This window comes from Arvicola amphibius, chromosome 5 (assembly GCF_903992535.2).
Source record: "Arvicola amphibius chromosome 5, mArvAmp1.2, whole genome shotgun sequence".
NCBI lineage: Eukaryota > Metazoa > Chordata > Mammalia > Rodentia > Cricetidae > Arvicola > Arvicola amphibius.
The window spans coordinates 159,987,352-159,999,564 of NC_052051.1; the positions used below are offsets into that span (position 1 = coordinate 159,987,352).

At 39.2% G+C, this 12,213-nt stretch overlaps 1 protein-coding gene across 2 annotated transcripts in view; it reads left to right on the plus strand.

The window, feature by feature from the left end:
• Positions 1-12,213, plus strand: part of Cd226 (CD226 molecule) — an 83,870-nt gene that overhangs the window by 41,107 nt on the left and 30,550 nt on the right. For both annotated transcript variants that reach the window (XM_038330984.1, XM_038330985.1), the window contains exon 4: positions 10,937-11,284. In XM_038330984.1, the coding sequence (XP_038186912.1) occupies positions 10,937-11,284 (348 nt within the window). The remainder of the gene's footprint in view (positions 1-10,936; positions 11,285-12,213) is intronic.

A 12,213-nucleotide genomic window follows, 5' to 3' on the forward strand; every position in this document is an offset into this window, starting at 1 on the left:
ATATCATTGACCATCATGCATGTGCATGGTTCGGTGCTGATTCACCACTGCAGTTCTATCTTTTGTAGAAGACAAATATATAAAGCACACTCCATTCCAGAAATCCTGACTTTCTAGTTATGATCAGCTATGATTCAGTAAAATGGACTTGTATTCAAGCATTCAGGGGAATGCTGAATGGGTCATTTGTAGCTGGATTTTCTTAAAGTACAGTTGGTGTTACAGATGAAGATAGTAATCCTGAGCGTGAACAAAAAGACTCATTTTATTATCTTAGAAGAAATGATGTTTATTTCATTGAACAGGTTTTCCTTTTTTTTTCCTACAGAATTTCAGGCAGAAATTTAAATATTTTTTCAGAGTAAAATTAATTAGAGGAATCACATTGATAAAGAATGATCACTCTCTTTAAAACTATTGTAGCCAGCTGGCAGTGACACCTAACCCAGCACTTGGGAGTCAGATGCAGGTGAATCTCTGTGAGTCCAGTTTGGTTTAGAGAGTTCTAGGACATCTAGAGCTGTTACACAGAAAAACCTGTCTCAAAAAAACAAAATCTAACCAGCCAAACCAAAAAATACTACGCAGCATGCACATGCGTGAGCGCATGTGAGTGCACGCGCGCGTGTGCGCACATACACACACTCAAACAACACCCCCAAAGCATAAAAAAACAAAAACCACACCCCCAAAACAACAAAACAAAACTGTATGTAAATCTTGATTCTGTAATTGAACTTGATTTTCAAGTTTGATTAAAGCATTTGTGTCTACAGAAACTTGGAGTATGTAAATCCACTTCTATGTAAATATGAGTTTATTACATTTTGGGGAACGGAATGTGTCATTTCTTGTTTTCATATTTTTAATATATCAGTTGCTTCTTGTTCATTACTCAAATGTCATGCATCAGAAATGCCACTTAGCATTTCTGGAAAGCCACTTGGGAATATAAAAGGAATATAATGAACAAGATTATAGTTATACAGTTAGAAGATATGGGAAAGAAAAGAAAACTGAACTTGGAAAAGAAAAATATATACTTGGTGTAAATGCAGTAAACATGGGCAAACTGAATATCTAGAGTTTGGGGCCTTAAGCAGAGTTTCCTCTGACAAAAATGTCTATTAACCTTTCACAGATCTTAGTGAGCCCAGAGTCAGTGGGTAGACATGTAGCAGAACTCACAGGTCCATGTGCATATGCAGGCCTCTATGGTGAATCTCTAAGAGCAACTGAACCTGGCACTTCAATTTTTGCTTAATGAATGTTGGAGGGAACAAAGGGAGGAATGGGGGGGATGAAAGAAAAGAACAGAATGAGGGAAGGTGGGAGCGAAAGTGGGAAAGAAAAGGAAGAAGCAACAGAATAAACCAGGAATCAAAGTCTCTTGCATCCTGCTTGTACTGTTTCCCCCTGCATGGGTCCCACAAGCCCACAATGAGCTTAACAGGTACTCACTTCTCTGAACACACCCATGACATCATCAGTGGGTCAAGGCTGGCTTCTGGCCTTGCCACTTTCCTTTGCTACAGCGAGCTGCTTTGGACTCTGTCTGTGGGAGCCTAATTTTTTACTTGTGCTTGAAAAACAATCTAATGGGCAATTTCACACTGTGTTGGTGCCTGCCAGGAATCGAAACTGTTATATGCATTTTAATAAGGATAAGGGCAGAAGCTGATTTCTAATTATAGGATTTAAGGCATCAGAGAGTAAGGTATTTAGAATCTAAGGCTACCTTGGGTCCTGTTTGTCTCTGTGAAATTCAGTCTCCATGCAGGAAAAAAAAATTCAGTTATCTCTGCCAGCCTTCATTGTGATATAAGAATTGAGAGCTGGTTGGTGATTTGGTGTGGCTCCATACCCTCCCATTGGGGTGAAAAGAATTCTGGCATTCACGGGCCAGGCTGCTTCTCTACATAAACTCAGGATGTTAGCATATGCTATGCATTTAATGCCAGCATCTAAGCAAGGAATTTTTCAAGGTTGTTCGCCTTACTTTAAAACACACTGCCAATGGGAGATGGGCTTGCCAGTAAAGTATTTGTGTGGAAGTCATGTCAAAAAGTCAGATGAGATGTCTCTGTAGTCCTATCTGTGGAGGGGTTGGACATGAGGTTCCCTTGTTGGCTATCCAGTCTAGCTGAATCATCAGGCTCCGGGTTCAGGTTGAGACTGTTCTAAAGACATCTGATGTTGACCTCTGTTCCCTACACACATGAACAGACACATACACACACACCTGTACACACATGTGGATATGTTCACACAACATACACGTTTTCCTTATTTTATTCATTATATTTATTTTCTCATACAATATAATTGGAAAACAATTTCTCTTTCCTCTACGTCTTCCAGTTCCCCCACCTCCTGTCACATCTTGATCCACTCCCTTTCTGTTTCTCCTCAGGGAAGAACAAGTATCAAGTAAATAACAGCAATATATAACAAAATAAAATATAAGGTAAAATGAAAACCATCACATTGAACTTAGACAGCCAAGCCAACCAAAAACAAGATGCGCAAGAGAGGGCTCAAGAATCAGAAACCCAGTCATTTACACATTCAGGAGTCCTATAAAAGCACCAAACTGAAAGTTAAGATACATGTGCAAAGGTCTCAGTGCTGAACCTGGAGACCCTGTGCTGGCTGTTTCAGTCTCTGTAAGTTCACATGAGCTTGGCTCAGCTGTTTTAGAGGACCTTGTTTTCCTGGAGTCCTCCATCCCCTCTGTCTCCCCTATTCCTTCTGCCTCCTCTTTCATGTGGTTCCCTGAGCTCTGGGGGGAGGGGTTGGATGGAGACATCTGGTTTAAAGTGGCACATGCTTGTTTTTAGTATATAACATAAAATGTGCTGCATTCCAGCTTCTGTTCTCTGCTGGGAGATATTAAAGACAGGATTAATCTTCTCGCATGTTTTTTTCTTTTTCTTCTAAAAAATTCCTACACAGAAAGTCAACATCTATTCGTAAATGTGGGAGACCCTTGACAACATTTTAGAAGAAAAACTGAAAGTGCGTGGACTGTAATATCTTTCTGTTTTAAAAGATACTAGAAATGTACTCCTTAAAATTCTTGTGTCCCCTTATTTGTTTTTCTACCTGGGATAAAATATGCAGAATTGTCAAAAAGTTGTAAGTTATCATGTGTTTTTTTAGCAAACTTTGTATTTCCGTCTTAAACAAATAGCATTACTTCCAGGTAGCATGATGAGAGAATCTGAGTGGCAATTAAAATGTTCAGATCCTTGTTACCCTCAGACAAAGCTCTCTAGGCTCAAGAACTCTTGGAAGCTGCCTGGGGAGCATCTTGGGTATCTACGGCTGGGGCTGTAGCCTGGATCACTGCTTGGAATCCTGGGTAGAGTGAATCAGATTTGCCAAGCCGTGCGGCAAGTGGTTTTCTGTCTGGGGTTTGGACAGGTGCAGCCAGTTCTGACCCTATTGTAAATTTTTCCTTTATTTGTGATTTCTGGGCTGAGACCCTGCTTCATCATCTAGGACTGATCTCTTTTGTTCCATTTAGACAAATGTCTCTGTCCTGCTTTTGGGATGGCTTTGTCAGGTTGTGTTTTATCTCCTGATGGTAGCTCTCATCCTTCCCTCTTTATCATTACTTTTCAGTCAAGCAATCTCTTGGCTCATTTTATCTTGCTTTGTTCCTTTACCTTTTATCTTCACTTTAAATGAAGGATGTCAAATGGTATTTCATGGTGGGGCCTGTGGAAACTGTCACTTTTCTAAACAAGGCATCCTGGCTGCTTCAGAATGGGCTGACAAGCTTCTGTTACCCAAATGTAGTCCTGAGTTACAGATACAGCTACTTTAACAAGTGTTGCAATCTGCATGGCTTGCCCAAAAGGAGAGTATCATGGATGGATGAGGATATTGAAGTGTGTGGTACCAACATCAGTTCCTCTAATAGCTATGGCAGGGCTCTCCCGAAGCCCCAGCTGTTCCTTGGCTTGTGGAACTCCACTAGTCTCTCTGCCTTCATTCTCCTGTGGCATACTCATCCCTCTTGTTCTGTGTCCAAACACAGAACAAGTCTTTGTAATGTAAAGATGCTGGTCATATTGGATAAGGATTGAACTACTGCAGGATGACTTCATCTTTAATTGCATCCTCAATGGACCTCATCCTAAACCACTTTATTTGCTGGTGAAGACTGAGAACCTTGCTTTGTACATTTAGTGGAATGCATTCCTAACTCAGTCCTTGTGGAACATTGGAACATTTTAAGGAAAGGGTATCTAACCTATTTGTTACTTTCTGTGTTTGAAATGAACACATTTGCAGTGATTTTGCAGCAGTAAATGGGAGTTAGCCTGATGCAGCTCTGTGAACGCTGACATGTTTTAGGTTACAGGTTTCTTTTTTTTTTTTCTGCTTGAAGCTGCTTGAAACTTCAGTTGGGGTCTGCCACAACTGACGTTGTTTGGCTTTTGTCTGTCACAGGAAGAGCGAGGGAGGTAAAGCTACTTTGGGGGAAACTTTGCCTTTGGGGTCTGGCCTCCTTCCTCTGCCCTCGCTACAGCATCCTCCCACACTGCCTGTCCTGTGAATTTAGAAACCTCTCTCTCTCTTTTTAAATTTTATTTTTTAAAAGAAAAAAGCTATCTTTTTTTTCATTATACATAGCAGTCCAAGTTCCCACTCATCCCCCTCCTCTGATTTCCTCCACATACCCTCCCATCCCACCACATTCTACTCCTCAGAGGGTAAGGCACATTGCTTTGGGGAAGGTTCAAGGCCCTCCCTACTAGATCTTGGCTGAGCAAGGTATCCATCCAACGAGAATAGGTCCCAAAAAGCCAGTACATGCAGTAGGGATAAATCCTAGTGCCACTGCCAGTGGCCCCTCAGTCTGCCCCAGCCATGCAACTGACATCCACATTCAGAGGGACTAGTTTGGTTCTATGCTTGTTCCTCTCCAGTCCAACTGGTATTGGTGAGCTCCCATTAGGTTAGGCAGACTGTTGCAGTGGGAGAACCCATCATGGTCTTGACCTCTTTGCTCATATTCTCATTTCTTCCATTTTCCAACTGGACTGATGAGAGCAAGGAAAGAGGTGTCTTGAGTCTGGGAACCATTATGGGATTAGCAAGAAACCTGGCTCTAAAGAAATTCCCAGGAATCAACAAGGATGACCCCAGCTAAGACCCTAAGTAATAGAGGAGAGGGGGTCTGACCTTGCCTTGCCCTGTAGTCAGAATGATGAATATCTTAAATATCACCATAGAACCGTCATCCAGCAACTGATGGAAACATAGGTGCAGACCTGTATTGGAGCACTGGACTGAGCTCCCAAAGTCCAGTTGAAGAGTGAGGGGAGTGAGAAACCTATCTTTTCTACTTTCTGGACCCTCATTTCCACTTCCTGGACTCTGTTTATAATTAGAAATTAGTGAGTTTATTTATTTAATTTTTTCTATTTATTTATTTTGTCTGCTTGTCTGGAAAACTATCTCAGGTTACTGTAGAACACTATCTTTGTCATCCTACAGTCAATATTCGGAGCTTAGAAGACTCCCATTGAGCATTTTCACAGACTAGGCAGGGATGGGAATACACTGAAGCCACTAGTGTTAACACTTCTAATTAACTGATGTAATAATAGCTACCACAGATGGCTAGGGGCAATTCTGCACTGCTTAACAGTCTATTTTAAACATCCTAAGAACAAGTTATTGTCTTGTACTTTGGAAACCAATAGAGACATCTAAGCAAGCAGGAGCTGTAGATTTCCACCTTACTCCCACAAGAAGTGGTGAAGAAGTGAGAGTAGACATAATATCCTGAGGGTGGCAAATTCAGAGTGACATGCAGAGAAGAAATTTGAGAAAGAGGACCAAATTCTGAAGCAGGTAGAAGGCATGAGGAAAGAGGAGATGCAAGAAAACATAGATGCCAACCATGTAGAGTGGGGCTTTACAGAAGGCTGGACAGCTTACATTTAAGGTCAAGGCCACAGGTGACATTTGGAGTATTTGGTGGAATATTAGAAATGGAGGCTAAATGCATGAAATACTCATGGAAAATAAGAATGCAGGGGAAACCCACACCTTCCACAAATTTGAATGATTAGGGAAGAGTAAAGAATGATTGGACATGGGTAATATATCTCAAAGTCTGAGGTGGCTCTCAGAGGGGAGATATTCCACTAAGGGATGAGTGGAAGGAATCTGGTTAGAAACAGATGTGGAAACAAAGGAGACTTAGAAGTGGGAATATTATTGCATGAAACAAAGCAAGGGCTCAAGAATAAAATTAATTTTGTTAAATTTGCATTCTGTAACGTACAAGCATAGTGTTTTGGGAAGTTAAGATGCCTCTATTTGTGTAACAACCTGGTAATTTTATTGCCTGATTAACAGTTACAGCAAAAATGAGAGCCCAAGAGTGTGAAGGGTCTTTACAAACCAAATGCTTCCAGTTAGTTCAGTTGTCTGGCTTCCCAAACTTTATTCAACAAATAGTTTTAGTTCTTTAATTAGAAAATTTCATTAGAAATTAAATGATCCATGTGAGATAGTTATTGACAACCATGCTGATTATACCAATTAGATGTTTTAGTCTCTTTTATTAGTGGCCAGACCAATCCTTTGGCATCCAAGCTCAGGGATCTAGAGTTTTTAAGGACAAAATTTACAAAGATCATACATACTTTACACCAAAGTTAGTTGAGGGTCAGAGTAACCTTGAAATGCTCATTCCTGGAAGAGCATAGTAATTATTTTAGATACAACATGCCAATTATTTTTTAGTTATCCTTTTTAGTTATTTTAGTTTACTTTAATTATTTGGGTTAATATGTCTGGACCATGGTCAAGACCATGCAAATCTCAACTGTCTTCCAGGGTAAAAGTGACTGTTGTGGGAAAGGGGGTAGAAGGCTGAGAACTTTCTAAGCAAACACAAAATGGAATCAGAAGAGAAGAGTGTTACCTTAGTCATTTCAGCAATAGCTATAAGATAAATTCCTATGTGAGGTTTTTATAGCTTGCCCAACTATCATTCTTGGCCTTAATATTACTGTTCAATATTTCTCATACTCCTTTTTATTAGATTTTATCTATTTTATATTTCTCAAGCTGTATCATTAATTTGCTTTTCAACTTCATGCATTAGAGCTATTTAGTCTTTTCGAACTTGTAAGTTCCTCTTTTCTTTGTTATTGTTGCCATACGTTTGAGTTTTGAGTTATGTGTAGTACAATGTTCTGCCTTCTCAAGGTGTCATATAATACACTTCTCAACTCTTTAGCTTTGTACATTGGTAGTGAATTTAAAAGCATGGTTAGAGTGGAGCTTGGTTGTTTTGGCAAGACTACTATTTTTTAGGAAACATGAATATCTTTTCATGACTTTTCAGTTTTATCTTAACTTTGTATAGAACTCCTATTTTATTTTGGCACTAAAATGTTGTTTTAAATATATTTCTTTTTTTTTTTTTCGAGACAGTGTTTCCTTGTAGTTTCTAGAGCCTGTCCTGGAACTAGCTCTTGTAGACCAGGCTGGCCTCGAACTCACAGAGATCCGCCTGCCTCTGCCTCCCGAGTGCTGGGATTAAAGGCGTGCCACACCACTGCCCGGCTAATATATTTCTTAATATGAGGATTATTGCAGATGTTGGTGCCACCCAAGGCAATCAAAAGGCCTGTTGTATTGATTACAATGTGGAGTGCAAATTGACTTTCTATTTAAAAAATAATTTTTATTTCCCTCTTTAATTTCTTGCAAGGGTGGCTCTTGTGGCTCAAAATAACGTGGTGTAACTTGTTGGCTTGCACAAAGGCTTGACTTGTGAAGTTGGTATAACGAGACCCACATCTCTGGGATATTCATGGGGTTATTTAATAGTCCCTTCCTGCAAGACATGATATGCATACATATCTACTTACCCCAGAAATTAATCTCATGATGATGGACCAAGTTTGGTGAACCAATACATTTTATTGATACAACTAAAAGAATTATGGGTAAGGGTTCATTTACAGGAACAAAGATGACTCACAGGAAGCTACACCACCCCAAAGAACAACCAAGCACCCCCAAACCAGTGACAACTCCTGGAAGCACTAACCTTGGAGCTTTCTACTGCTCTAGGTTGTTTGCTGCCTTGATAAACCCCAGGCAGGTTTATCCAGAATTTTGCAAATTTGAGCTTTCCTAGACATGCAACACTTGCTTTACCTCCTGTGTCTCCCCTTCTTCCCTGGAGGGAGTGTTACATTCTGGAAGAAACTGTTATACATCACTGGAAGATGTGAAGAGCTTCCCAAAATGCAGACTGGGTGATAGGCCTGTGGGATACTGATTATGATAGTCAGTAACTAGGGATCTGAAATGAGAAAGAAGTATAAGTAGACCCAGCAGTGATTGGTTCTCCAGAGGTGGAGCAATACTTCAAAAAGTAGATAAAGCACAGAAGTAATTTTTATTAATGATCTATAATCATGACAGAAAAATCATTTGTAAAGTTGAATATACCAAAAAAATAGACAAAGTATTTTATTTTCATTTTTAGAAACTATTACATAGCTGAGTTGTAAGTGTGGAAACAATGAGTTTCTATTTATTTTTCATTTTGGGAATCAATTAAAATTTATTATGGGATTCAATTAAAATCAGACCTTTTCTCCCTATAGCAGTTTTGTCTCTGGTTTAAATGGATTCACCTTTAAATCTGCAGTCTATCAGGATGGTGTGCCTTCTTCTTTATGTCAGATCTTCTTGATTGGTATTTTAATCTCACGATGGACAGCTGAGCATAGCAGTCACAAGCAAACTTTGTGTAGAACTTGGTTTTCATTTCAGACCAAAAAGTCAACTCTCTTAGAATGATACTTGACTGGGGTGGGGTGGGGGCACAAGGGAAGCTTTTTGATGCTTCTAACCAGCTATCCTGATATTTTGCTGTCTACAAGGCAAGTGGGTCTGGGTCCTTATGTGGAGCCTGAACTGGAATCTGTCCGACCCTAAAGCTCCCCCCATTCCTTAGGTCTGGCTGTTTATGGGTAGAGATTTTCTCCAGTGCTTCAATGGATTTGTCCTTCATATAAATTCAGGTAATTTACCTAAGCAGAACCCAGCACTTTGTGCCTTAATTGACAAGTATATAGAGCTGCTCCTGAGAACAGGGTAGGGTGGGAACAGCCTAAAGAAAGCTTCTACAAAGAGAAGCATCCAGAAGACTGAAGAAAAGGAGCTGGGAATGTGATTTCTAAAGACAAGCACCAAAAGCTGTAGCCAGGGATTTTACCTCCCTTCTCTTGAAGGCCCAGAACTGCTTGCAGCTGTTTTTTTTTTACTAATCACTAGTGTCTGAATTAGCATTTCCCTTCTGTTTCCCATTGTTTTTCTAGGAACTTCCCCATTTTAATTTTAACTTCCCCCTTCTCTCCTCTAAGCTTTGATTTTATTATTACTTTCTTCTTCTACCTTTTCTCTTTTTCATTTTGTCCCCTTCTTTTGTGTTGGATTATAGCTTAGAGATGAACAGTTTTTGTATACCTCTTATGTGGGCAAAGTGTTACTTCTGCTGAATATTTGCACGGCCACACACTGAAATACTAGACAACTGTGGCTTTTCTATATACAAGGGTTTTCACACCAGGAGCCACTTACTGCAGCTAGTTTTTGGTGTCAGTAGATACAAGGTCCTAATGCTTCTAACCAGCTAATATGAACAGCAAATCATACGGTACTTTAGAATTGTACTCTCTTTCAAATGTACTATTTTCTTATTGTTCATTGCCTTCCCTCACTCCCTTCCTTTTACTATTGATTGATTATTGCTTTATAAGCCCAAACACTTGTTCTTTGTCACTTCTGAGCATAGCTGACACAGATAAATAGATGCTCTTCTATTTTTTCCATTCTACCTGCCCATAAATTCTGTGACCTATTGCTGTTTAGACTTCTCTTCTTAGCTAATAAATAAGGGTTCTTGGTTTGTGGCAGTAAAGACTTTGGATGAATCGAGCTGGAGTTTCCTTCACTTGTTACAGCTCTGAGATACTCTGATCTTAGACATAAAAATTTTGAATTGTAGTATCTGCATTAAGTTCACAAAGTTTCTGGTCTCAAAAATGATGGAGTACCCCTGAAGAACATTTGTTCATGTGAGTTAATATCTGTCATGTTCATGGTGCTAGATCTTAACACTGAATACAATTTTAAACACAAGAATCTTTGGGCACTCACTGCACAAGATAGAAGAGTCTCTTACAGCACATGCTTTGCACTCATGAGAAAACAGGATTGGGGAAGGTTAATTATATTTTCCTATTTATTTGAAGAAAAATTTAACCTTATAGAACTTCAGAAGGTATACAATGGTCCCCAGAAACTATTAAAGCAGACAATTATTGAAGTATTTGATGGCGCTTTCTTGTGCTGTAAACTCCAGAAATGATGAGATGAAGGGTAGGAATTCGAGAGAGTATTTTTGGCACCAGAAATTTATACTAATGTAAGCCTCCATACACGGACTAGATATTCCTGTATAACCAAATGTAGTTAATGAAAAATGATGTAGTATCTTTTCTTGGCCATTAAAACCTTAGTCTATTGTCTCATATTATAATCTGGAAATTGGTGTTACTGGTTTAGTTTTGTGAATTCAGACCCTGATATGATCACTGCTAAGAGAGTACTAAGGTTTTCAGTTATATTTCTCATTATCTGATCAACCGAGAAATATTAGAAATACATATGTCAAGCATTGTATACCTTTTCTGTCTATAAAACCTTCTTGAAAAATCCATTCTCTTATAAAAAAAATGCAAAGCATGGATACTGTTTAATCTTGAAGCAACTGCATTAGGTAATTACCAATCCAATCAGCTCAGTGTGAGTTCCTGGGTAGCTCTCCCCTCTCTGTGTGAACATCTAAGCACCTGCTTAAAGCTCTGCTTCTTTTTTTCAGATAGTTTTGAGAAAACTGCACCCTCAAATGGCTACCTGTCTGCAGAACCTGGACAAAATGTCACACTCAGTTGCCAACTTCCAAATAACTGGCTAGTCCAACAAGTAATGTGGGAAAAAGTCCAGCCCCATCAGGTAGATGTCTTAGCTTCCTGTAACCTATCTCAAAGGACAAGTTACACATCAAAGTACCTAAGAAAAACATGGAGCAACTGCAGCAAGGGGAGCACACAGAGTGTCCTCATCATCCCCAATGCCATGTCTGCTGACTCTGGACTTTACAGATGCCGTTCTGAGGCCAGCACAGGAGAACAGAAAACCTATGTCATAAGGCTGATCGTAAGTGATGGTGAGTGACAAGAGATGTTCCAGTGTCAGAAGTAGGTAAAAAAAAAAACTGGGAACAGAACAAAAAGCACACGTGAATTGGTCTCCTCTCCTTTTATTTGTAGTACACATGTTCCTTTAACGGGAGTCTGTTGTATGTCAATATTTTTAATGTTTCAATATGAAGCTTCTAGAGAAGTAGGTTTCTATATGTCTCTTTGGAAAGAACTTCAATATGATTTATTTTTCTTCAGAGTCCAAAAATATTTTACCTAAGAGTCATGTGCATATGTTTTATAAATGTTTTTATTGGTTTAATTAAGTATGTTGAGCATTACTAAATTGTAGGATTTTGTATTTATCTGGTTAACTCTTCTATCATAGACTTACAAATAGAAAGGTTTCATTTTACTTTTTTTTTTTTTTTTACAGAATTTGTGTGTGTGTGCGCGCACACGCACGCACCTGGGTATACAAATGTAAAGGCGAATAATTGAAATCTGGCCTTTCTTCTTGCTCTTTACCATTTATTTTCCTTTCTTCCACTCTTCCTTCGTTCTTTCTTTCCTTCCTTCCTTCCTTTTTTTTTTTTTTTTTTTTTGAGACGGGTTCTTTCACTGTCATTGAACTCAAAACTCAGTTTTGTCTAGACTGAGTGTGTGGACTGCCCTAGAATATATCAGTCTCTATTTCAGCTCATGCTGGGGTAACAGGCATACTCTGTCTATTGTGGGTTCTGGGAATCCTCTTGTCTGTGGCAGGCACTTTATTTGCTGAGTCATTTCCCAAGTCAAACATTCCATTATTTTGTTTTCACACTTGCAAATTTATGAACACACATGTGTGCACACAAAAACACACAGACTCACACGCACAAATGCAGAGGATATTATCAGCTTGTATCTTCTTTGTCTAACTTCTCACTGTAGATTTGAGAGAAATGCCTGGATA